This window comes from Coffea arabica, chromosome 10e, assembly GCF_036785885.1.
Source record: "Coffea arabica cultivar ET-39 chromosome 10e, Coffea Arabica ET-39 HiFi, whole genome shotgun sequence".
In the NCBI taxonomy this organism is placed as follows: Eukaryota; Viridiplantae; Streptophyta; class Magnoliopsida; order Gentianales; family Rubiaceae; genus Coffea; species Coffea arabica.
The window spans coordinates 38,018,125-38,045,257 of NC_092328.1; the positions used below are offsets into that span (position 1 = coordinate 38,018,125).

At 41.8% G+C, this 27,133-nt stretch overlaps 1 protein-coding gene across 1 annotated transcript in view; it reads left to right on the forward strand.

Moving 5' to 3' along the window:
* Window positions 1–3,385: 3,385 nt before the first annotated feature.
* The window catches only part of LOC140015219 (uncharacterized), a 37,616-nt gene continuing 13,868 nt past the window's right edge, over window positions 3,386–27,133 (forward strand). Inside the window, exons 1-6 of the mRNA XM_072067132.1 lie at window positions 3,386–3,799; window positions 4,055–4,237; window positions 4,508–6,161; window positions 6,414–6,674; window positions 6,825–7,009; window positions 10,172–10,590. Of these exons, the coding sequence (XP_071923233.1) occupies window positions 3,386–3,799; window positions 4,055–4,237; window positions 4,508–6,161; window positions 6,414–6,674; window positions 6,825–7,009; window positions 10,172–10,590 (3,116 nt within the window). The remainder of the gene's footprint in view (window positions 3,800–4,054; window positions 4,238–4,507; window positions 6,162–6,413; window positions 6,675–6,824; window positions 7,010–10,171; window positions 10,591–27,133) is intronic.

Consider the following 27,133-nt stretch of genomic DNA (forward strand, 5'->3'; position numbering starts at 1 on the left):
AAAATGTTGTGATGGAATTCTTGATAGTTTGGAATAACAATTGCTGGAAAATGTTTAAGTTATCCTTGGTTGTGAACAATAAAAGTTTAGTTGAAATGTTGGCTATATTACTATAAGAAATGATTGTTGGATGCTAAGGGTTAATGCTTGATGGAACCCTTGGCTATTTGAGTAAACTTTACGTGCAATCCGGTCTTGATAAAATTATTTACTGGGATTTTTCTTGACTATCGAAACAAGAAAAGGAAAATTTGAACTCTTAGAGTCATTAGAGACTCAAGCTGGATATAGTTCTCTTCTTGTCTTGAATGGAGTTGTGATTTAAATTGAGTATTTGATGTCAAGAGCTAATGATTGATGAAGCTCTTGGCCATTTGAATGATTTTATATAAACGTTAAAGTGTGATGAAATTAACTGCTAGAATTGCGTGGAGGCCTTATACTTATTTTGATTAAGTTGAAATGTGATATGGGCTTGCCAAAACCAAGTGCTAATGATTGACGAAGCCTTGGTCATTCATTTTATTATTGATCAGAAATGAATTTATTGAAACCTAGGGCTAATGATTGACGAAGCCCTAGTGATTTGCTATTGAAAAGTGATTTTTATTTGTTGGCAAATCTAGGTTATAATGTGACTTCGAAATAGAATCGAACCTGTGAAAGTCGATTCGACCCTGTGAACTCGAGCAATTTTGATCAAGCTAATCAAAAATATCTTTACGCTAGTATTAATCGATAAACTTCAGTAATTAGTAGTTTGCCCTAAATTTTTGCCAACCGACAACTTTCCTTTAACTTAAACTAGCCTTGATAGTTATAGAAAATAACTTTTCTAGCTTTTAAAACCCTAAGTCTTGTTTCATTTCCTTTTCTTTCTTTAAGACCAGTCCCTTGCTAGTTTTCTAGAGGAAATTTCCAAAACACAAGATTTTAGCGATTTTAACTAAAGGATATAGAAAACTTGTTCGGAAAGAAGACTTGATTAATTTGGTTCTAGTTTGCCCTCCAGAGGGGAAATACCTTTAAAGAAACCATACGAGATATTTTATTTCTTTACTAGCCTTAATTCCAAGGGAATTATTGATTTGTTTCGAGAAATTAAATTAGTTTTATACAAGATAACCTTTTATATACAAAACAAGAGTTTGTTTAGTAAAACTTATAGTTCTTAAAACTTGGTATTTTAGGATATTGCGAGGACGCGGAATTTGATTCTCAACTTGACATCTGAACTTCACTCTTGGAGAGTATCCCTGCTTGTTCTGTGCCTACTTGATTAAAGTGCTTTCTTGACTTGATATGTGATAATTGCCAAAAAGTGGTTTCTGATCCATCGAAGTGAGCAGTGTGTACTTGATCGCACTAGCCTTTCGAGTGGTGACTTGCGTGAAACATTTTCTCGTGAATCTAAACGTAGTTGCATCGTTGGGTGAATCCCTCGACTCGTGAATCCAACTACCGTAACATCGCTGGATGAATTCCTCGACCAATTTTCTGAGGGTATACGCAAGTATACTGTTCCCAATTTTCTAAGGGTATATCTCGAGTATACTGCTTCCTTAGTTGGCGTTCGGGCCCGGGACAGGGGTAAGAACGGTGACGGGTTAGGAGTAAAATGAGAGGATCAACATGGACTATAAGTAGTGAGAGTTGACGGAGGGTCAACTACGATGAATGGTGATCAAACGAGGAAAATGGCTCCTGAGAGCCCCTGTATCCTACCTTGTGCCGTTATACGTTTTCTTATTTGTTTACTTTAGTCGAAATCGATACTTGCTATTTGCTTATTTAATTGCATGTTTTGGGGCACCACTGAGCTTTAGCTCATCCCACGTTTATTTGTTTTCCTTACAGGCTGTGAAGTTTGAAAGAATTTGAGCTGCTTATATTTCCTATGAATGTAATTGAACAACTTGAATTTAAATTTCTGCTTGTAATGAATTCCAAGTTAAGCATTTTATCTTTCATTTTGGATTGCCACTTGAAGCTGGAAAAGTGTAAACCCTGATTATGATATTTGGCTTGTATGTGAATATATTCGGTCTGTATGAAATTATATGTTTTGGAAACTGTAAGACTTTTCCTCTTGAATGTAACGCGTGAGGTGTTTAGGAGCCGCTGATTGGCTAACTTCGGATGCGGTTATCTTTGAAGTTAATGTGGTATTAGAAATCGATTTATTTTGGAAGAATTGCTATTATAATAGCTTAGGTTAATCTTCGGAAGGATTTGGGTTAGTGTGCTTGCGTGAGTTCTGGCGAGAGCTGGGCAAACGACCCGCCAACCCTCTGGTTCGCCTTATGGGGAAGTGGGGTCGCCACAGGTGGTATCAGAGCCTAGGTTAGAAAAGTTATCTGAGAGATATATTAGACGAGTTAGAAACCCTAATCCTTTTCAGAAGTAAGAACTGAGACCATTAGATATATCTTAAGTAATATTCGATTCAGTTAGTTATTTAAGTTCTAACCTTTAAGTTTTAATTCTCTTGCAGGTATGGAGAATGGTAATGGACATGCTAATGATAATGGAGCGTCTAATGGACATATAGAGCCTCTTAGGTCCATCTCCTATAGGCCACGAGGTGGAGGAGCTCATGTACGCTACTCCCCAGCTGATAGACATCCTCGGTGTCAGTGTAGGGCCACCCATGCCTATCCCAATGAGCTAGTACTGTCCCTAGATGATGAGCGTCACCAGTTGAGGGACGCTAACTTTACTTTGACTCAGGATGTAGAGGAGCTGAGTATCATGGTGGACACTCAGTTTGACCGTATAGCTGAGTTAGAGCAGAGGATAGCAGCTGAGCATGCTAGGCTGGAGGCTGCTCGCGTGGAGATAGCGCGTCAGAGATCGAGAGTGACTCGATTGGCCGAGGGGATACGTGATAGGAGTGCCGGTATCAGGGCTGATGCCGCGATGATGATAGATGAGGCCACGAGTATCCTTCAGGGTGTCGAGCAGGAGGATCCGGAGGAGGACCTGAAGGGGGATCCGGCGGAGGACGCTACCCCTGACAGCCCTGCTGAGGGTTAGGCTGGGATTACCTTGACTATATTAGATATGTAGGGTTAGGAAAGGGGGACATTAGTTAAGTCATCAAGTTTTGTCTAGGTGGATGACTTGCTTCCAAGGCGCCATATCCCTAATTTTTGTTTAAGGGATTATTTGTATGTATTTTGTTAGCTCATGTGCCTTATTTTTGGAAAATGTCCCAACCTGTTATCTGTATGACTTTCACGCATGAATATATGCTAAGTGCTTTATTTTCTTTTTTCCCTCCACTTCCAAGTTGATTATTAGTTACATAGAGAATAATAACAGTTATAAATAAACAATCAACTCCCCTAATTGCCTTACTTTTCATAATAGGCATAACTAAATTATGGATCGCCAAGTGATAGGAAGGAGCCGTGGGAGACCCACTAGACAACACTCGGAATCGGGTGGTGATAGGGAACCCGAGGTCAATCAAGACCAAGGGCAAGAAGGTGTGGCCGGAGACCAAGTGGCCACCGCAATCAATCGTATCACTGATGTCTTAGAGCGTTTGACTGAACACCAAGCCTCTGGACCAGTGCATCACCCAGGAGGTCCAGCCGATTCCGATGATCGGGCACTGGAGAGGTTTTTGAAGTTCGGACCTCCCAAATTTTATGGAGGACCCGAACTGGAGATAGCTGAAGGATGGTGGGAGAGAATCTCCGATATCTTTGCAGCTTTAAACTATTCGGAAGAGCGACAGGTGACTTTTGCCACATTCCAATTTGAGGGAGCTGCCCGCTCCTGGTGGAACCTGGTAAGGGTTACCTGGGACACGAACCATACTCCAAGGACTTGGGCGAACTTCACAAGGGAGTTCAATGACAAATTTCTTCCACCTCTCATTCAAGAGAAGAGAGAGGACGACTTCATAAAATGTAAGCAAGGGGCGATGAGTGTCGCCGAATATGAGGTCCAATTTACGAAGCTGTCCCGCTTTGCTCCTGAATTGATAGCCACGGAGCAAAGGCGTGTCAGGAGGTTTGTGCAGGGGTTGAATGTGGAAATACAGGAAGGTTTAGCTGTCGTGAGGATAGACACTTTTGCAGATGCCGTCGAGAGAGCCCAGAGAGTTGAAGTAGCTAGAGCTCAAGTGAAATCTTTTCAGGCCAAGAAAAGATTTGCTCCTAGCAGTAGTCGGGAGCCGGCATATGGAAATGCTCCACCGGCCAAAATAGGCCGAGGAACCAGTGGAGTGACTAGTCCTGGAGCACCATGAGGCGCACAAGCAAGAGGAACCGGGGCAAGGAATGCAGGGGGACGAAATAATGGAACTAGAGTGGGACCAAATGGAAGGGGACAACCTAGGAACACCTCGTCGGGAGGCCGAGCAATAATTCCCCAAGTGACTTGTGCCTATTGTAAGAAACCTGGTCATACTATAGACGGTTGCTGGAAGAAGCAAGGAAAGTGCTTGAGGTGTGGAAGTAGTGAGCACCAAATTTCTGGTTGTCCAAAAGTGCAGGAAGGGACTACTCCAAACGCTAGGCCAAACACATCTGGAGGGAGCCGGCCGACAGTTCCTGCTAGAGTGTATGCTATAGATGACCAACCTGTACCTGATTCCTCGGAAGTTGTGGAAGGTACACTTCTGATTTTTCATCGTTTAGCTAGAGTGTTAATTGACCCTGGTGCAACCCATTCATTCGTAAATCCATCTTTTATGTCTGGAATAGATGTGAAACCTGTTAGACTACCCTTCGATCTTGAAGTTAGAACACCAATGGGTAATAAGAATGTAATCACTAGCTTGGCTTATAAGAATTGTGAATTCTGGATTGGAGAGCATAAAATGCTAGTGGATCTAATCAGTCTGGACATAAAAGGTTACGATGTTATAATAGGAATGGATTTTCTAGGCCATTATCATGCTAAGCTTGACTGCCGAGCAAAAGTGGTGGAATTTTGTATACCTGGAGAAACAACCCTGAGGTTAGATGTTAAGGGTAGGTTAGCATCGTCTGCTATGATCTCAGGAATTCGGGCAAGGAAAATGTTGTCTAAAGGAGCGCAAGGTTTCTTAGCCTTCTTGATTAATGCTCCCAGTGATCAAGTGAAGTTGGAGGATGTACCAGTGGTACGGGAATTTCCGGATGTTTTTCCCGAAGAGCTAAAGACTCTACCGCCGGAAAGAGAAGTGGAATTTAAGATTGACTTGATGCCTGGAACGGCCCCAATTTCTAAGACTCCGTACCGAATGGCTCCTGCCGAGCTAAAGGAGTTGAAAATTCAACTGCAAGACTTGTTGGAGAAAGGTTTCGTGAAAGAGAGTGACTCACCATGGGGAGCACCCGTTCTTTTTGTCAAGAAAAAGGATGAAAGTTTGAGACTATGTATCGACTACCGAGGGTTAAATGAGGTTACAATTAAGAATAAATACCCTCTACCGTTGATTGATAGCTTGTTCGACCAACTGCAAGGATCAGTGGTCTTCTCTAAGCTGGATTTAAGGCAAGGGTATTATCAGTTGAAGATTAAGAAGGAGGATATACCCAAGACTGCTTTTAGTACAAGGTATGGACATTTTGAGTTCGCAGTCATGCCTTTCGGACTAACCAACGCACCAGCTGCTTTTATGGATTTGATGCAGAGAATTTTTAAGAAGTATCTGGACCAGTTCGTAGTGGTTTTCATAGATGATATCCTGATTTACTCCAAAACTCGAGAGGAACATGTTAAGCACTTGGAGGTAGTTTTGCAGATACTAAGAGAACATAAGCTATATGCCAAATTCAGTAAGTGTGAGTTTTGGTTGGATGAGATTTCATTTCTAGGGCATAAAGTTTCCAAAGAGGGGATTGCCGTGGATCCGGCAAAAGTTGAGGCCGTTATGAATTGGAAACAGCCAGAAACTCCAACTGAAGTTAGAAGCTTCTTGGGACTAGCAGGTTATTATAGGCAGTTTATCCAGGATTTTTCGAAAATTGCAGGACCTATGACCGAGCTAACCAAGAAAGGGACTAAGTTTATTTGGACTCCGAAGTGTGAGTCAAGTTTTCAGGAGTTAAAGAAGCGTTTAACATCCGCTCCTGTTTTGGTATTACCTGATGGAGGAGAAGGTTATACCGTGTATTCCGATGCCTCTAAAGAAGGTCTAGGGTGTGTCTTGATGCAAATGGGTAAGATAGTTGCCTATACTTCTAGGAGATTGAAACCCCACGAACAAAACTACCCAACTCATGACCTAGAACTAGCTGCAGTAATTTTCGCCTTAAAGAAATGGAGACACTACTTGTACGGTGTGACTTTTGTGGTGTATACGGACCATAAGAGCCTCAAGTATTTGTTCTCCCAAAAGGAACTAAATTTGAGACAAAGGCGATGGGTAGAATTTCTGGAAGATTATGACTATTCGATTAATTACCACCCAGGAAAAGCCAATGTGGTAGCTGACGCTCTAAGTAGAAAGGCCCAAGTAGCAGGGTTAATGGTTAAAGAGTGGGACATGTTAGAAGAAATAAGTGGTTGGAACCCTCGCTTGGAGAAATTGAAGGTTTTATTTGGGAACTTGTCTTTAAAGTCACCATTACTAGAGCGTATTAAGGAGGCGCAGAAAACAGACCCTATGATTCAGAAGAATTTGGAGAAAGTGCAAAAAGGGGAAACACTAGACTTTAAATTAGGGTCTGAAGGTGTATTGAGGTTTCGAGATCGAATTGTGATTCCGGCAGATGAAGAGATAAGAAAAGGAATTTTAGAAGAATCACATCGATCGAAATATACTATACACCCAAGGGTGACCAAGATGTATCATGATGTGAAGGGATAATACTGGTGGGAAGGTTTGAAAAAGGACGTGGCAGAGTTTGTACAGAGATGCTTGATCTGCCAACAAGTAAAAGCTGAGCATCAGAAGCCCTCTGGTTTGATGCAACCGTTAGAAATCCCTGAATGGAAATGGGAACATATAACAATGGATTTTGTAACAGGATTGTCTAGAAGCCAAAAAGGATTTGATGCAATTTGGGTAATAGTTGACCTGTGAGAACCCGTATTTCCCCTAAAAATTTTCCTAGGGTTTTCCCCTTTAATTGCATGTTTTTTGCATTTTCTGGCTTAGGAAAATTTTCTTGGTGGATTTTATGAGTAATTATAGTTTTTAGATGATTTTTCTGGCATTGGGTAGTTTTTGAAAAATTACGGATAGATTATGGACGTGGGCCCCACTAGTGCGAAAAGTTCGGAAAAATTCGGCCAATAAGGTTAAGTTTCGGATACTGTGTAAAATTTATCGGGTGTTAAGAGATAAGTAGAGAATGAGATGTGATTGATGTGAGAGGAAACAAAAGGATAGAAATGCATTTAATGGAGTGACAAGTGTCACATTGCCATTGGAGGAAGCTTAAGACAACTATTCATTGTTTTGACCTTTCTTACCCTTGGATTAAATATCTCAAAATTGACTCAAAATTCACCATTTCTTTCTCTATGTTGGCCGGCTACCTTAAGCTCAAGAAGAAAGAAAACCTCTCCAATTTTAAGCTTCCAACTAGCTCAAATCATCCAAACCAATTGCTTACAATTGTTTCTACTCCATAAAATTCCTCCATTAGGTGCTAGTAAGTGCTTTGGTGAAGTGTCCAAGTAAGCTAAGGTGGTCTACAACTCCTCTTCTCTTGTTTACTAGGTAAGTGGTGATTACACTTCCTCCTACACTTAATGATGCTTAATTTGTGCCTAGTGGTGGCTAAAGTGCTGAAATTTGTGGTTTGTTTCTTGGTTTGTGATGAATTGGTGAAGTTTTTATTTTATTAATGAATTTTCTGGTTTAATGTGATCATGAGGTTGTGGTTATTTATGATGGTTTGTCATGAGGGGTAATGACTTTAGTGGATGTAAATGATAGGAAATTGCAACCAATTTTGGGTTTGGAAGGAATTTGAGGAAGTTAGGGTTTCATAACCCCCTTTTCTGTCCGGTTTTGAATCATATGGTTAGAGGCCGAATTGGCCATTGCTTAAAACATGAAAGTTGTAGGTATTGATGTGTTTGAGGTCATTTGGAGTAGTGTAGAATGAGATATGTCGATTTTACTGTTGCTGTTCTGGGTTGATCAGAATGTGCGAACTGCGCTTGTAATCGTATGTTTTGACTGGAATTGCTATGGATTTGGATGTTGGTGTCTTCTGATGAAATGTAGCTTGATGGCCTAGCTATCATATGCCTTTGGAATTTCTGCATTTGGACCTGTATAGACTGAGTTGTACTGATTACAGCATAGTGTGATTTGTAAACCTGCAATCTCGGTTCTGGTTTGGTATTTTGCATATTTGACCTAGTTGTGCTAGGATTTGGACTGAGTGGCCTTCTACATTGTTGTAGCCCTGTCTTTTAGCTTCGAGATGGTGGGTCTTACACCCTCATCCGATAAGCGTAGCGCATTTTGTGTCATTACCGCATTAGGAGGCCAAAACTGTTTTTGTTGTTAGGGCTAATATAGTTGCATTTCCTGATTTTCTGGTTTGCTATCATGCTTATATATGCATATGAAACCCTATTGGGGTTGCGATTGGCATGGCTTTATGACTCGTTATCGAGTCTTATGGTATTTGTTTACGTGTTCTAGGGCGTGACGTTAGTGCACGACGTACTTTGGACGACGGTGCATGAAACCTCACCTACGTGAGTGGTGAGTCTACTACTCACTTGGATGTTTATAATGTGGCTTTGCTATATGTGATTGTGATGCCTTGAAGGCTTGTTTGGCTATTGGAAATGTTTAGGGTGAGGGTGTACTTGACCGCCCTCATTTCTTTTATTCTTGTGAATGACTGTTTACCGTTTCACTGTATTACTGTACTGATATATGAGTTATTGGATTCCATTCATGGGATATTGTTTGGGTGTCGGTTGGACGAGTATCCAATGGCCCTACTGTATTACTGAGCTCGACCCCGTTGGTAGTCACTTGAATCGAGCCAGCGAGCGCTTGGTCGTGAAAATTGACTAGCCACGAGGACTGAAATGGGAATCTTGTGGTAATGAGACCCTTGGTTCCGGTGTACTCGAGTATCACCTAAAGCTACTGCTTGGAGTGCGGGCCCGGTTGGGGTATGTTGGGTGGAAGGAATGGAAGTGAAGTGAGGTCTACGGTTTGGTACTTTTAACATTGACGGAGGGTCAATGAAGTTGGATCAAGAATGTAAGCGTGGAAATGGGCTCTTTAGAGCCGTCCGTATCCTTTTACCGATTTGTTTTGCTTCTTATTTGTATACTTGAAATGAACGGTTATGTTTAAGTGATCTTTGTTGATTATGTGATAGTTGCTCACTGAGCTTTAGCTCACTCCGTTCCATTTGTTTTCCTTACAGGAAAATGATCATTTTTGGAAGATCATACTTGTTGGTTGCCAAATTGAGCCATGTATATGTCTATTTTGAATAGCTCTTTGCATGAAACCCTAATGTGTATTGGGTTCATCTTTTGATTGGCAAACCGAACATGTGTATCCATGATGAATAGCTTTTGACATGCCAATGTGGTTGTAAATGTTAAATTTCCATGTATTCATGTTTGGTTGATGTTTGGTTGGACTTCGGAACGATTCGGCTTTCAAACGGCAAAAGAAAAATTTTTGACCGAAGAGCACTGGACTGAATCCGGCCAGGAATCCGGCCAGAAACTGGCCGGATTGTCGGCCGGATTGCTTGGGGAAAATTTTGAATCCGGAAGTTAGCCACTGGACAGTATCCGGCCAAGAATCCGGCCGCTAATCCGGCCAGATTCCGGCCGGATTCCCCTGTTCCAGGCACTATTCATCGTTTTCGTTTTTTTTTTATTTTGTTATTTTGCTACTTATGGCTTGTCCGAGAGCGCTTTTACTTTCCCGAAACGTTTTAGATTGCGTGTAACTGCTCGTTAGTCCTGGCGAGAGCTGGGCAGGCAGTCCGCTAACCCCTTTGGTTCGCCTTAGGGGAAGGTGGGGCTTTCACAGGTGGTATCAGAGCCTAGGTTTGAATTAGCCTGGGTGTTATAGGACTGTTTGATTTGAGGATTTGTTGTTTATGGCCTGTAAGCTTATATTTATGGTTAATTGTTCTTGTGGTGTAGGATGGCCGGACAGGGTGACTCTAGTGCTAGTCCTTCGGGAGTGAGACCTCGCAGAGCACTCCCCGTGATCCCATATCAGATACGGCCGAGAGGGGCTGTTATTCGTTGGAGCCCGTCTAACCTTCTTCGACGGTGCGCGTGTAAAGAGAAGTATGCCTATCCGAACGCTCTCGTGTTTGCTCTGGACAAGGAGCGTAAGGTGTTGGCTAGAGAGAATGCTCGACTTGAGGTTGAGGCGATCCAGGATAGGGCGACCAACGAGAAGCAAGCTGCACATATTAAAGAGTTAGAATACGATGTGCTTGAGGTCGAGGATAGGGTTGACGATCTCTGCGCTCAACTGAGGGAGGCACGAGAGCGCGAGATTAAGCGAGCTCGTAAGGTCAGGGGTCGCGCTGAGTCGATCCTTAATCTTTGTGACGACGGCCTTGAGGAGTGTAGCGATGAGGCCTCGTGTGCGGGGGCCGAGGCTGGAGAGGAGTCTACCCCATCGCCTGGGTCCCAGACCCCGGCAACTGACTAGGCCTTGACTTCTAGGCTTCTTTTGGGATAGTTTGGTGGTTTTTGTATGTACATAGGGATAGGGATAGAGCCTTAGCTAATCGTTTGGTTGTTGGATTAGCTACGTGTAAATTTCTTTTGATAAGGCCATTCCTCGGGGAATCGTCTATGTTTTTCTGACTTGCCTGTACATGACTCGACTGATTGTATATATGTGTGTGGCTTGATCTTGCTTGGTTGTATATATATGTTTGTGATCATGTTTGCAATGTATCAATATGTGTTAATGTGAAAGTTTTGCGTATTACTAACATGCCTTATTACGACTTTGGTTTAGTACTCTTTCCTAGACCAAGTAAACCTTATGGAAGGTACTCGGAGTGGTCGGGGACGTGGGCGCGGAACTAGACAACCCACACCGGTTAGGGGTACGGGGGAAATCTCGACTGGACCCGATCCTGAACCCCAAGCCGACCCTAATGTGCAGATAGCTGTTGCTATGCAGCAAATGACAAACCTGCTTGCACAAGTAGTGCAGCAACAAGCCCAGAACCCAAACCCTAACCCTGGAAACCCCGGAAACCCTGGCCATCATGTCGAGAGCAAGGATAGAGCTCTCGAGCGCTTTCAAAAGTTTGCCCCGCCGAAGTTTGTTGGGGGACCCGACCCGGACGTTGCCGAGAGATGGCTTGAAAAGATGGTTGATATATTTGCAGCCCTACACTACCCTGACGAACGGCAGGTGACCTTTGCCGTGTTCCAGCTTGAGGGGGCGACCCGTTCCTGGTGGAACGTGATCCGACAGAAATGGGAACGGGAGCAGATGCCCAGGACTTGGGTGAACTTTATTCGAGAGTTTAATGCGAAGTTCTTCCCTCCTCTAGTCCAAGAGAGAAAGGAGGACGAGTTTATTAGGTTCCGCCAAGGGACTCAAACTGTGGCGGAATATGAGAGTCAATTCACCCGCCTGTCCAAGTTTGCGCCTGAGTTAATCAAGACTGAACAACGACGGATTCGGCGCTTTATTCAGGGTTTGAATGTTGAGATTCAGAAAGACCTCGTGGTGGCTCAAATCACTGCGTTTAGCGAGGTTGTAGAAAAGGCCCAACGAGTTGAAAGTGCACGGTTGCAGGTCCGGAACTTCCAGGCGAAGAAGCGTGGCTTTCCTGGGAGTAGTTCTGGACAGGGAGAGAAGAGCACTCCCTCTAAATTTGGACGAGGAACGGGAGGTGGTCGACAATCTGGTTCAGGTAGAGGGACTCCATTCAGGGGTGGCCAAGCTAAGCGAGGACCAAGGGGAAATGCTCAGAGTGGCTCGGCTTCAGCACCTCGCGGACCCTGCGGGCATTGCGGGAAGCCAAACCACACCGAAGATAACTGCTGGAGGAAACAGGGTAAATGTCTGCGATGTGGAAGCGCGGACCACCAATTGGCTACTTGCCCGGTCCTGAAACAAGATGGAAAGGGAAGCCAACCCCCGCCGAGAACCAATGCTGGACCAGCAAAGGGAGATGGGTCCAAACCGAAAGTGCCAGCTAGGGTGTACTCCTTAGAGCCCCATCAGGTCCCAGAGTCTTCGGAGGTCGTAGAAGGTACGATCCCTATTTTCCACCGCTTTGCCAAAGTTTTAATTGATCCTGGTGCCACTCATTCGTTTGTTAACCCTGATTTCATGTGTGGCATCGATATAAAACCTGCTAGTTTACCATATGACCTAGAAGTTAGTACACCCACGGTAAATCAATGTTTGGTGACTAGTATGGTTTATAGGGATTGTGATGTATGGGTAGGTGAAAAGAGGTTTTTAGGAGACCTGATAAGCTTGTCCATTAAGGGGTATGACGTGATTCTGGGTATGGACTGGCTAGCCAAATATAACGCCCAACTGGATTGTAAAACGAAGGTCGTAGAATTTCGCATTCCTGGCGAGGCAACCTTAAGGTTGGATATAAGGGGTAGGTTAGCCTCATCTGCTTTGATTTCGGGCATTCGAGCTAGGAAACTGATAAGTAGAGGGGCGCAAGGATTTTTGGCCTTTTTGATTAACACCCCTACAGATAAGTTAAAAGTGGAAGACGTGGCCGTAGTGAGGGAATTTCCAGATGTTTTCCCTGATGAGTTAGTAGCTTTACCTCCAGAACGGGAGATAGAATTCCAAATAGATCTGTTACCTGGAACCTCACCTATCTCAAAAACCCCTTACCGAATAGCGCCTGCGGAACTTAAGGAGCTTAAGTTGCAATTACAAGACCTTTTGGAGCGGGGATTCATTCATGAGAGTGGGTCTCCTTGGGGAGCTCCTGTCTTATTTGTGAAGAAAAAGGACGGAACCTTGAGGATGTGTATTGACTACCGGGGCCTGAACAATGTTACGATCAAGAATAAATATCCACTGCCCCACATCGATGAGTTGTTCGACCAGCTGCAAGGAGCAGTGGTCTTCTCAAAGTTGGACCTCCGACAAGGCTATTATCAGTTGTTGATTAGAAAGGAGGATATACCGAAAACTGCTTTCAACTCGAGATATGGGCATTACGAGTTCGCCGTTATGCCCTTTGGACTGACCAATGCTCCCGCCGCCTTTATGGACCTAATGCATAGGGTTTTCAAACCCTATCTAGACCGATTTGTCGTTGTGTTCATTGATGACATTTTGGTCTACTCTAAGACACGCGAGGAGCATGAGGAGCATTTGAGAGTGGTGTTGCAGACGTTAAGGGAACATCAGTTGTACGCCAAGTTTAGTAAATGCGAGTTTTGGTTGGAGAAGGTAGCATTCCTAGGGCACGTAATCTCTCACGAAGGTATTTCGGTGGACCCGACAAAGGTAGAGGCCGTGACAAATTGGAAGAGACCAGAAACTCCCACGGAAATTCGTAGCTTTCTAGGGCTAGCTGGGTACTACCGCCGTTTCATTAAAGATTTCTCCAAACTAGCAGGACCTTTAACTGACTTGACGAAGAAGCATGGTCGGTTCGTTTGGAACGCCCGATGCGAAACAAGTTTTCAGGAATTAAAGAGAAGATTGACCACGGCTCCGGTACTGGTCTTACCAAATGGAGTGGACGGGTTCGCGGTGTATGCAGATGCGTCGCGAGAAGGCCTTGGGTGCGTTTTGATGCAGAACCGTAATGTAATTTCTTTTGCCTCTAGGAAGTTGAAACTTCACGAGCAGAATTACCCGACCCACGATCTGGAACTAGCCGCGGTTGTGTTTGCTCTGAAAAAGTGGAGGCATTACCTATATGGGGTGACCTTTGAAGTGTACTCGGATCATAAGAGTCTTAGGTACCTTTTCTCCCAGAAGGAACTGAACATGAGGCAACGACGGTGGATGGAATTTTTGGAAGATTACGACTGCACAATCAACTATCATCCGGGAAAGGCAAATGTGGTAGCCGATGCCTTGAGTCGTAAGGTGCAAGTAGCAGGGTTGATGATTAAAGAGTGGGAATTATTAGAATCTGTATGTGAGTGGAGACCCTGTCTTGGGAGCCATAAGGTGCTATTTAGCAATGTTAGGGTGACCTCCACTCTACTGGAACGCATTAAAGAGGCGCAAAACGAAGATTTGATGGTACGGAAGTGAAGAGAGAAAGTGGAGAAGGGAGAAACAACGGACTTCAATTTTAGTCCTGAGGGCATTTTGAAATATCGAAACCGAATAGTGGTACCCAAGGAGAAATCGTTGAAAACGGAAATTCTGGAGGAAGCTCATCGGTCCAAGTATACAATCCATCCGGGCAGCAGCAAGATGTATCAGGACCTGAAAGGAATCTATTGGTGGGACAATATGAAGAGGGAAATCGCTCAGTACGTGCAAAAGTGTCTCATTTGCCAGCAGGTGAAAGTAGAGCATCAAAAACCATCGGGTCTGTTACAACCCTTGGAGATACCCGAGTGGAAGTGGGAAAACATCACAATGGACTTCGTTTCCGGTTTACCGAGGACGCAAAGAGGACACGATGCCGTTTGGGTGATCGTTGATCGCTTAACCAAGTCCGCCCATTTCTTGCCGGTGAACATGAAGTATTCCATGGACAAGTTGGCCCGACTGTACATGGACGAGATAGTAAGGCGACATGGTGTTCCTGTGAGCATCGTCTCTGATCGGGATCCACGGTTCGTATCTCGATTTTGGCAGAAGTTTCAAGAAACCCTGGGGACTAAACTCAATTTGAGCACGACCTATCATCCTCAGACGGATGGACAGTCAGAACGGACAATTCAAACTCTCGAGGACATGCTACGAACTTGCATTCTGGATTTTGGAGGCAACTGGGGTCAACACATGACCTTAGTAGAGTTTGCGTACAACAATAGCTTCCATTCGTCGATTCAGATGGCTCCATATGAAGCTCTCTACGGACGCAAATGCCGCTCGCCGATTTACTGGGACGAAGTTGGTGAAAAGAAAGCACTAGACCCGGCAACTATTCCATGGATGGAAGAGGCTCAAGAGAAGGTCAAGTTGATACGGCAACGACTCCAAACAGCTCAAAGTTGACAAAAGAGCTACGCGGATAATCGAAGAAAGGACTTGGAGTTTGAAGTTGGAGACCACGTGTTTCTCAAGATCACACCCTTACGAAGTATTATAGCGGGCAAAGGAAAGAAGCTTCAACCGCGGTACGTCGGACCCTACAAGATCCTGCAGAGAGTAGGAGCGGTCGCGTATCGATTGGAACTGCCATCCAGTCTCTCTCTCGAATCCACGATATGTTTCACGTCTCGATGTTAAAGAAGTATCATCCCGACCCATCCCATGTCTTACAACCGGAGGAGATTGAAGTAGATGAATCGCTTGCTTATGAAGAGAAACCTGTCCAAGTGCTTGACCGGAAAGTCAAAGAGCTCAGAACCAAACAGATTCCATTAGTAAAAGTGCTATGGAGAAACCATGGGATAGAGGAAGCTACTTGGGAAGTGGAGGAAGAGATGTGAAAGAAGTATCCAAACCTTTTTGGGAGTTAAGGTGAGAAATTTCGAAAACGAAATTCTTTTAAGGGGGAGAGAGTGTGAGAACCCGTATTTCCCCTAATAATTTTCCTAGGGTTTTCCCCTTTAATTGCATGTTTTCTGCATTTTCTGGCTTAGGAAAATTTTCTTGGTGGATTTTATGAGTAATTATAGTTTTTAGATGATTTTTCTAGTATTGGGTAGTTTTTGAAAAATTACGGATAGATTATGGACGTGGGCCCCACTAGTGCGAAAAGTTCGGAAAAATTCGGCCAATAAGGTTAAGTTTCGGATACTGTGTAAAATTTATCGGGTGTTAAGAGATAAGTAGAGAATGAGATGTGATTGATGTGAGAGGAAACAAAAGGATAGAAATGCATTTAATGGAGTGACAAGTGTCACATTGCCATTGGAGGAAGCTTAAGACAACTATTCATTGTTTTGACCTTTCTTACCCTTGGATTAAATATCTCAAAATTGACTCAAAATTCACCATTTCTTTCTCTATGTTGGCCGGCTACCTTAAGCTCAAGAAGAAAGAAAACCTCTCCAATTTTAAGCTTCCAACTAGCTCAAATCATCCAAACCAATTGCTTACAATTGTTTCTACTCCATAAAATTCCTCCATTAGGTGCTAGTAAGTGCTTTGGTGAAGTGTCCAAGTAAGCTAAGGTGGTCTACAACTCCTCTTCTCTTGTTTACTAGGTAAGTGGTGATTACACTTCCTCCTACACTTAATGATGCTTAATTTGTGCCTAGTGGTGGCTAAAGTGCTGAAATTTGTGGTTTGTTTCTTGGTTTGTGATGAATTGGTGAAGTTTTTATTTTATTGATGAATTTTCTGGTTTAATGTGATCATGAGGTTGTGGTTATTTATGATGGTTTGTCATGAGGGGTAATGACTTTAGTGGATGTAAATGATAGGAAATTGCAACCAATTTTGGGTTTGGAAGGAATTTGAGGAAGTTAGGGTTTCATAACCCCCTTTTCTGTCCGGTTTTGAATCATATGGTTAGAGGCCGAATTGGCCATTTCTTAAAACATGAAAGTTGTAGGTATTGATGTGTTTGAGGTCATTTGGAGTAGTGTAGAATGAGATATGTCGATTTTACTGTTGCTGTTCTGGGTTGATCAGAATGTACGAACTGCGCTTGCAATCGTATGTTTTGACTGTAATTGTTTTGGATTTGGATGTTGGTGTCTTCTGATGAAATGTAGCTTGATGGCCTAGCTATCATATGCCTTTGGAATTTCTGCATTTGGACCTGCATAGACTGAGTTGTACTGATTACAGCATAGTGTGATTTGTAAACCTGCAATCTCGGTTCTGGTTTGGTATTTTGCATATTTGACCTAGTTGTGCTAGGATTTGGACTGAGTGGCCTTCTACATTGTTGTAGCCCTGTCTTTTAGCTTCAAGATGGTGGGTCTTACACCCTCATCCGATAAGCGTAGCGCATTTTGTGCCATTACCGCATTAGGAGGCCAAAACTGTTTTTGTTGTTAGGGCTAATATAGTTGCATTTCCTGATTTTCTGGTTTGCTATCATGCTTATATATGCATATGAAACCCTATTGGGGTTGCGATTGGCATGGCTTTATGACTCGTTATCGAGTCTTATGGTATTTGTTTACGTGTTCTAGGGCGTGACGTTAGTGCACGACGTACTTTGGACGACGGTGCATGAAACCTCACCTACGTGAGTAGTGAGTATACTACTCACTTGGATGTTTATAATGTGGCTTTACTATATGTGATTGTGATGCCTTGAAGGCTTGTTTGGCTATTGGAAATGTTTAGGGTGAGGGTGTACTTGACCGCCCTAATTCTTTTTATTCTTGTGAATGACTGTTTACCGTTTCACTGTATTACTGTACAGATATATGAGTTATTGGATTCCATTCATGGGATATTGTTTGGGTGTCGGTTGGACGAGTATCCAACGGCCCTACTGTATTACTGAGCTCGACCCCGTTGGTAGTCACTTGAATCGAGCCAGCGAGGGCTTGGTCGTGAAAATTGACTAGCCACGGGGACTGAAATGGGAATCTTGTGGTAATGAGACCCTTGGTTCCGGTGTACTCGAGTATCACCTAAAGCTACTGCTTGGAGTGCGGGCCCGATTGGGGTATGTTGGGTGGAAGGAATGGAAGTGAAGTGAGGTCTACGGTTTGGTACTTTTAACATTGACGGAGGGTCAATGAAGTTGGATCAAGAATGTAAGCGTGGAAATGGGCTCTTGAGAGCCGTCGGTATCCTTTTACCGATTTGTTTTGCTTCTTATTTGTATACTTGAAATGAACGGTTATGTTTAAGTGATCTTTGTTGATTATGTGATAGTTGCTCACTGAGCTTTAGCTCACTCCGTTCCATTTGTTTTCCTTACAGGAAAATGATCATTTTTGGAAGATCATACTTGTTGGTTGCCAAATTGAGCCATGTATATGTCTATTTTGAATAGCTCTTTGCATGAAACCCTAATGTGTATTGGGTTCATCTTTTGATTGGCAAACCGAACATGTGTATCCATGATGAATAGCTTTTGACATGCCAATGTGGTTGTAAATGTTAAATTTCCATGTATTCATGTTTGGTTGATGTTGGGTTGGACTTCGGAACGATTCGGCTTTCAAACGGCAAAAGAAAAATTTTTGACCGAAGAGCACTGGACTGAATCCGGCCAGGAATCCGGCCAGAAACTGGCCGGATTGTCGGCCGGATTGCTTGGGGAAAATTTTGAATCTGAAAGTTAGCCACTGGACAGTATCCGGCCAAGAATCCGGCCGCTAATCCGGCCAGATTCCGGCCGGATTCCCCTGTTCCAGGCACTATTCATCGTTTTCGTTTTTTTTCATTTTGTTATTTTGCTACTTGTGGCTTGTCCGAGCGCGCTTTTACTTTCCCGAAACGTTTTAGATCGCGTGTAACTGCTCGTTAGTCCTGGCGAGAGCTGGGCAGGCAGTCCGCTAACCCCTTTGGTTCGCCTTAGGGGAAGGTGGGGCTGTCACATGACCGACTCACTAAGTCTGCACATTTCCTACCAGTGAGCATGAGCTTCTCTTTGGAAAAACTGGTCAAGTTGTACACAGAAGAGATCCTAAGATTACATGGTATCCCTGTAAGTATCGTGTCTGATCGAGACCCAAGGTTTGTCTCACGTTTTTGGCAGAAATTTCAGGAGTCTTTGGGGACCAAGTTGAAATTTAGTACTGCGTACCATCCCCAAACCGACGGGCAGTCGGAAAGGACAATTCAAACTTTGGAGGATCTGCTGAGATCGTGTATACTAAATTTTGGAGGTAAATGGAGCCAATACATGACCTTAGTTGAATTTGCATATAATAACAGCTATCAGGCTTCGATCCAAATGGCACCTTATGAAGCGTTGTACGGAAGAAGGTGTCGATCTCCGATTCATTGGGATGAAGTTGGAGAAAAGAAAGTGGTGAATCCAACAGCAATACCTTGGATAGTAGAAGCCCAGGAGAAAGTAAAACTAATTAGAGAAAGGCTTCAAGTTGCCCAAAGTAGACAAAAGAGCTACGCCGACACAAGGAGGAAAGATTTGGAATTTGAAGTAGGAGACAAAGTTTTCCTAAGAGTTAGACCCTTGAAGAGCGGAGTAGTATCCAAGAAGGGTAAGAAGCTAAAACCAAGGTATATCGGACCTTTTGAGATCTTGAAGCGAATTGGGAATGTAGCATATCAGCTGAAGCTGCCTGCGAGCATGGCCAAGGTTCACGATGTATTTCATGTCTCCATGCTTAGGAAATATCACCCCGACCCAAGCCATGTGCTGCAATTGGAAGGAATTGAGGTAGATGAGACATTAACGTATGAAGAAGGACCAGTCAAGATTTTGGAAAGAGAAGTGAAGGAGTTGAGAAATAAGAAAATTCCTCTGGTGAAGATTCTTTGGAGAAATCACAGACTTGAGGAAGCAACTTGGGAGTTAGAAGAAGAAATGCAGAAAAAGTACCCCGATTTATTTCTTTAGGAAGTGTGAATTTTGAGGACAAAATTCTTTGTAAGGAGGGGAGGATGTGAGAACCCTGAAAATATATATACAAATATCATTTCATATTTTATTTGCATTTTTAATTCATTAGTAAATTCTAGTAGTACTTTCACTTGTTTCAAAATAAGTGCGTAAAAATACTTTTCATGAAAAGAATAATATAATTTTCCTAAGACATGAAATTTCTTGGTTCTGCTAGACTAAATTAATACTTTTAGAGTTAGAATAAATTTTAGCACCTCAAAATAAAATATTAAAGTACTTAGTTTTATTATGCTAAATTAATATCACCTGAGTGGATTAATTTTACTACCTTAAAATAAATTACTTGAAGTCCAATAATTAATTCTAATTAGCGAATAACATTAAATACTACCAAAAATTCTCACGATAGGATGAAGCCGATAAATTTTAGGTAAAAACAATACAAGTATACTAAATACGTGTAGGACGTAAAAATTTCGATAATTGAACCTTGTGGGATTAGTGCATCATTAGGAGTTTAATTTGCATTCGGAATAAATTTTTGGTGTTAAGTTAAAATCAAGGACTCAAGTAAGGATTAGTAGGGCCATGTGAAATGTCTAAACTACCCTTCACAATATCACAAAATCACCATGCAATCCCAAAACATTTCCGGACAGCATTATGATCAACTTCACCATTTGGCCAATGCTCACCTTCACCACCCCCACACTCCATCACCTCATGCACTCAACCTCCCTCTCAAAAACCGCGAGCCATTCCCTCTCTCTCCACCCTCCTCATTTCTGCATCACAAACCACCACCGTACTCCACCTTCACCTCGTGTGTATCGTTTGAGAAGAGAGAGTGAGCTGCATCCGAGAGCAAGGGAGGAGAAAACCGCGAGCTACAGAAATTTTTCTGATCTGTCCGCGGGCTGAGGTAATCTCTGAGCTGGATTAAACTAGTTAGAGGTTGATTGAGTTAATTAGGAGCATGCATGTAGAGTTAAATCGAAAGATGCAGATTCTAATTTGTTTATTTATAACCATCTAAGCACAAAAATGGAATTAGCTACGTGAAAACATGATGATTAAGACCATGCATGTCGATTTATGCATCCGGATGATGAATTTGAAGCATGAGGAAAACCTGTCTTGGGAAGAAAATGACTCGGCCGAGAGTTGATTAAGAAATGTTGGATTAAACCTGCTTTCTTGTGATAATCCGGAACTGTAATTATGTTTAGCTAACTAAAGCTTGGATGATTAATATGGTTAGGGCCTTGCATGTGGATTTTAAGCATTCGGATAAGTGATTTAGAAGAAGAAATTCTGATGCGCATGAGAAATCAGAATTTTCGAGAATTAATTTGATAATGCAGCTTTAATCTTGATTAATTGAAGTATTCTGAGCTTAGAGCTGTGATTAGTTGGTTAATAACTACGTGTTTGAGCTTTGCATGTAGCTAATTACTTCGACTAAAGAAAAAAAAAATTTAAAACCGAAAGCTGCTGCATATATGCTCATCCGAGGCTAGTTGGATGAATTTCTGGAACTGTGGATGTTTATAGCTGCTAGTCGAACTTGATTTGAACTGGGAATGATAAGTAATTTCAGTAAGCAACCTTGCATGTTAGTTTGGGTACTTAAACAATGATTCAGCCGAGGGAAAAACTTGGATTTTTCTGACCAATTAGCTGCTGGAAATTTCTTTGGTAATCCGAGAGACCTGAGTTAGAGATTTGAGATGATTTTAGTTGTTGTTTGCATATAATCTTGAACTGGAAATGTTAATTGGATAGTTAAAAACTTACATGTCGAATTTGAGTAACTAATACCCTGTTTTGGCCAAGGAAAAGTTGGAGTTAAGAACATACAATTGCTGGAAAGTTTTTGTGAACTGCTGTGAGTTTGAACCTGGAAATTTTGAAGATTATAACAGTTGTTTAAATTTAATTTCGAGCTGGAAATGTTAACTGTCTAGCCATGTAATTGCATGATGAAGTTGAGAGTTTCATAGTGTAACGCCCCGAGGCAGAAGAAAAGGGAAAAATTTCTGGTGAATAGTGTTTTGTGGAGAATCCGGCTAGAAGCCGTGCAAATTCCTTATATTTTTCTTAAAATTCCCTTTTCTTTGACAAATACCACTTTATAATGGCCCTACTACTCAATCACCCCACAATAAGTGCCAATGAACCTAGAAAATAGGGTTTCACACTTCGGTTTCAAGATTTGAGCAAATTAGGGTTTTCGCGATTTTTCCGCCGGATGAATTTTCGGTACGGAGCAAGGATTAGGTTTGGGGATTAAAAGTGACTTTTAAGTGAGAAATAATATGTGACTAGTAGCAATGATATAAGGTTAGTGAATGGGAAGTAAAAACCCTAGTAAAAACCCTAGTAGCAATTTTTGTGGTTAAGGTTAAGCCAAGTGTTGGCCAAACTTGTGGTTAGAATTAATTCTTACCTTTCTACCTTCTTATAAGACAAACTTAGCTTAATATCCTTCATTATTTTCTGCATCTTGGCCGAGTAACAAGAGAGAAAAAGGGAGAGCAAGAGTTCACCATTTTCTTCTTGATTTGCTTCAACCCAAGTAACAAATCCAATTCTAAACCGATTAAAGTACTAAGTGTGAGTTGGGAAGCTTGAGGAACCAAGAAATATCAAAGGGGGTGAAGGATCACTTTATCAAGCCTTGCTTTTGAGGTACCAACATTTGATCATGATCTTTGTTGCTTTGAATCTTGCTTTAAGATGTGTTTTAGCTTAAGTTTTGGCTTGATTTCATGATTATGCAAGTGGGTGTGATGAATTTGGAAGTTTTCCCCTCTTATATGATGAACTAGGGCTTGAGGAATTTCTGCCCAATTTTTTGTATGATGCTTGTATGTTGCAATTAAGGTTGTATAAGGTGTTTTGGTAGTGATTAGAACAAGAAAATTGAGAAAGTTCCATTGATTGCAAAAAATTCCAGAATCTGGAAAATTTTCCCCAACATTCTGTCCGAATTTGTAACCCTATTATAGAGGCCGAATTGGCCTTAGGTTAAAGAATGAAAGTTGTATATAATGGTATTTTATAGGGTCCTACAAAATTTCAGCTCAATCGGAGCAACGTAGGTCGTGAAAAGTCCAAAATACCCTTACTGTTTTAAGTTTTTCCCCAGCAGTCCGTGTGATCAGTTTGTCCAGTTTATCACGTTTTTCGACTAGGATCCGTACTGATTTAGCTTTTTTCCAAAACATGAAAGTTGTAGTATTCTGACTTAGCTTTCAAATGCCTCTAAGAACACCAGAATTGGACTTTTGTAGCCTGAGATATGTCCATTACAGTGTAATGCAGTTAAACAGCCGACAAAGTGGATTTTGGTTCTGTAATTTGAGGATTTGACTAAGTTACATTAGAAACTGGACTAAGTGACCTTAATGAACATTGTAGCCCTATGTCTTAGCTTCGAAACGGCATAGGTTTCGCCTCAATCCGATAAGCGTAGCCTCGGATACATTATTTCCGCATCCATACGTCAAATCTGTCTTTTGCTAAATTGAATTTCTGCACTTGCTATTATTGTGAATCTTGTTCTTATGATATTGTGAGCCTATGGAACGGCTCTTGACATGAATTGCTGATATATGTGATGTTGGGTTTTGGTTGAGGAAAAATAATGAAGCCTAAATGGCTGGAAAATTAGGTAAAAACAAAGGGCATGCTGCCCGAATTTTTACTCGAGAACTAGAAAACTATATTTGCAACTTGAGTGAAGGTTAAGTGATTATCACTTAAACTAGCGAGCACCTTTACTACTTTTTTATCGAGGGTTATACGTTAAAAACCTAAACGAACTTGTACCCTTGAGGAAAAGATATAATGGCCAATGTAAACTTGTATTTCCTTGTACTTTCAACTCAAGTGTTGTTTTCCAAGTATATATGCTACAAAAACCTTATGATTTGAAAAGCGAGCAAGTGTTTCACGAATGCCTTTCAAATGAATTTCAATTGGTTGATTCTTATGAACGGAACGTTTAAGTTTCAAATCTTACTCGTGTTTCAAAGTTCTCAAATTGGATTTCTATCGCAGATCTGGACTCCAAACCTGGAGTATAATTGAACGTGACTACTTGAAACACTATAGTTTGAGTGAGTAATCCCTCGACTGTTCCTAAAGTTACTTTTGAACTAATTCTTGCATTTATTACTCCATTGCATATCATTTGGGTTCGGGTGTGTGCCATGACATAATTTGGCTCCAATGAGTTCCTGGAAAGTCTTGTGCTTAGAACCAATGTCTCCACTATTGTTTACATATTCTTTGGAGCCCGATGGCTCCTTGCTTCTGTTTCATGGTTACCTGATCTAAACGAGCGTTGGATATTTAAGTACAAGAACTTAACTGGCTCACATGAGCAATAAATGAACATTTGATTACTGCATCATGACATCATATCAATGCTTTATTGTGAAATATACTTGGCTGTTGCTTTTACTAGTCAATCACTGAGCTTCTAGCTCACCCCCTATTATCTTCTTCTCCCCACAGGGATCGAGGTAAAGGAAGAACTTGTATTTGGATCTTTGTGTGGCTGGATGGCGTACATCTTGTATAGTTTAGTTTTGGTTTTGGTTTATGTACTTTTGGGCCTGCATAAATATTTGGAATTGAATCAGATGTAAATCTACATTTTACGCTTAGAATTGGTTTCCGCTTCGCTTAAGATATGTAATTGTGGAGAATTGGATGTATTATTTGAGTTGTACCTTGTAATTTACTTTAGGAATGTAGTGAGTGAGTGAGTCTCGGTGAGAGCTGGGCAAGCGGTCCGCTAAACCCTTTGGTTCGCCTTAGGGGGAGGTGGGGTCGTTACAAATGGTATCAGAGCTTAGGCTTCAGATCTTTGTAGTGTATCCTAGGCTTAAAGTTTAGGATGCCGGACTGTGGGATTGGTTTGTACGTTCAGTGTTCTTTTGGAGCGTCAGTTGTGAATCTTGAAAATGGTACACGTAAGATATGACTTGATGAGCTTCGTTTAAGACCATATGGTCTGAGTCGTGAAGTTTCTTAGTTTGAATTCTTGTACTTGTGTACCCGATATTTTTCCTGAGGAAATTCTCGTGAATTTTAGACGGAATATGGTTTAATGTACGATGATGGGAATAGAAATTATGATTGAGTTTGAGATAAGTTGTAATGGCACAGGATAGAGCGCAGAAGATTTTGTCTTGTACTCAAGACTTAACTGAATGAGGAAATGGAAATAATGACTTGGACTTGTCCAATAAGTGTTGGCTTGGGTTTTGATACATTATGGTGGTGGCTGGATTGTTGAGAAAATTTTTGATTTTGCAACCTTCATCTAGTCTTCTTGTTTGATTAAGGATGGCACCACCCGATTTGTAAGTGTTGGGATTTGAACTACTTGAACTGCCTGAGACTGACTTTGAACTGTCGGAAATTGACTAGGCTGAGTACACTTGAGACTTGAACATTGTTTAGGCAAATGTGCTTTTACGTACACTTAGTGGTCGTGATTTGACTGAATATATGGTATTTCATTTACGAATGAGCAAGTAGTTTGGTTTGTATACGACCTGTAAGTAGACTTGAATTTGAATCGGCTAGTGTACCTTACATACACTGGATAGACCTGACCTAACTGAAAATAGAGTATTTACTCTTGAGCAAGTATCTTGATTTATATATGATCTGTATGTGGATATGAGTTTGATGACTGCTTGAGAGTGTGAATTACTGGGCATAAGCTAGGCGAGTGAGTTTCTACTCGTACCCGTGTTCCTTGAACCTGAAATAATTGACCCTGCTTTTGAACCGATATACTTGAACCCTGCTTTTGACTCTGTTTCTGAACATTTTCGTACTTGTTTGGTTGTAGACCGGCTACTACTCCTCTGTAGCGGTTGAACTAAACCTCTCTGATGAGGTATAGCCTGTTGTGTTACCAAGCACCGCCATTATTTTGGCGAGGCATACCTGTTGTGTTTCCAAGCACCATCAGAGATGAAACTTTGACTTGAGGCTCTCTGGTGAAGTTTAGCCGTTGTGCTAACTTGTTGTGTTATAAAGCACCATCAGAGATGAAACTTTGACTTGAGGCTCTCTGGTGAAGTTTAGCCGTTGTGCTAACTTGTTGTGTTATAAAGCACCACCAGGGCCAATTTCTTGAGCTAAGATCCTCTGGTGAAGTTTAGCCGTTGTGCTAACTTGTTGTGTTATAAAGCACCACCAAGGATGAAATTTTGAACTGAGGTTCTTTGGCGAGGTATAGCCGTTGTGCTAACCTGTTGTGTTGTCCAGCACCGCCATGGACAAAATCTTGCATCTGAGGCTCTGGTGAAGTATAGCTGAGTGCTAGCTTGTTGTGTTATAAAGCACCACCAGGGGTAATTTCTGACCTGAGATATCGTTATGTCCTGAATTATTTTTCCAAATACCAGGGACTTTAAGTCCGATTTCGAGCCCTTTTTGTATAAGGATCCCGTTACTGGTTTGACTATCTATTGGATCAAGAATATTTGATAAGTTGGATTGGAGTACTTGTATTACTTTATTGTAATGAGTGATTCTTAGTATGTGATTGACCTTTGAGATATTTGATCTGATTAGTATTTGATTATGATAAGCGAGATTGAAATGATTCTTAATACGTGATCGACTTTCGAGAACTATTTTGATCTGATTAGTACAAGTTGAAAGGTCGAGGACGACATTCTTTTAAGGAGGGGAGTTGTAACGCCCCGAGGCAGAAGAAAAGGGAAAAATTTCTGGTGAATAGTGTTTTGTGGAGAATCCGGCTAGAAGCCGTGCAAATTCCTTATATTTTTCTTAAAATTCCCTTTTCTTTGACAAATACCACTTTATAATGGCCCTACTACTCAATCACCCCACAATAAGTGCCAATAAACCTAGAAAATAGGGTTTCACACTTCGGTTTCAAGATTTGAGCAAATTAGGGTTTTCGCGATTTTTCCGCCGGATGAATTTTCGGTACGGAGCAAGGATTAGGTTTGGGGATTAAAAGTGACTTTTAAGTGAGAAATAATATGTGACTAGTAGCAATGATATAAGGTTAGTGAATGGGAAGTAAAAACCCTAGTACGTGTGTTTTTAAGAAAAACGTCGCGAACCGGCGGGTCCCGCGCACTACCGATTGAACGAACCACTTGACCACCATTTTTCTTACCAAACAAGTTTATTGACTTGTGAGAAAAATATCTTCTTAAATTGCAGCAGCTTTGACCGAAATTTGTGGCTCAAATGCAAGGAAGGAAAGAGAAAATTTTTGTGGTTAAGGTTAAGCCAAGTGTTGGCCAAACTTGTGGTTAGAATTAATTCTTACCTTTCTACCTTCTTATAAGACAAACTTAGCTTAATCTCCTTCATTATTTTCTGCATCTTGGCCGAGTAAGAAGAGAGAAAAAGGGAGAGCAAGAGTTCACCATTTTCTTCTTGATTTGCTTCAACCCAAGTAACAAATCCAATTCTAAACCGATTAAAGTACTAAGTGTGAGTTGGGAAGCTTGAGGAACCAAGAAATATCAAAGGGGGTGAAGGATCACTTTATCAACCCTTGCTTT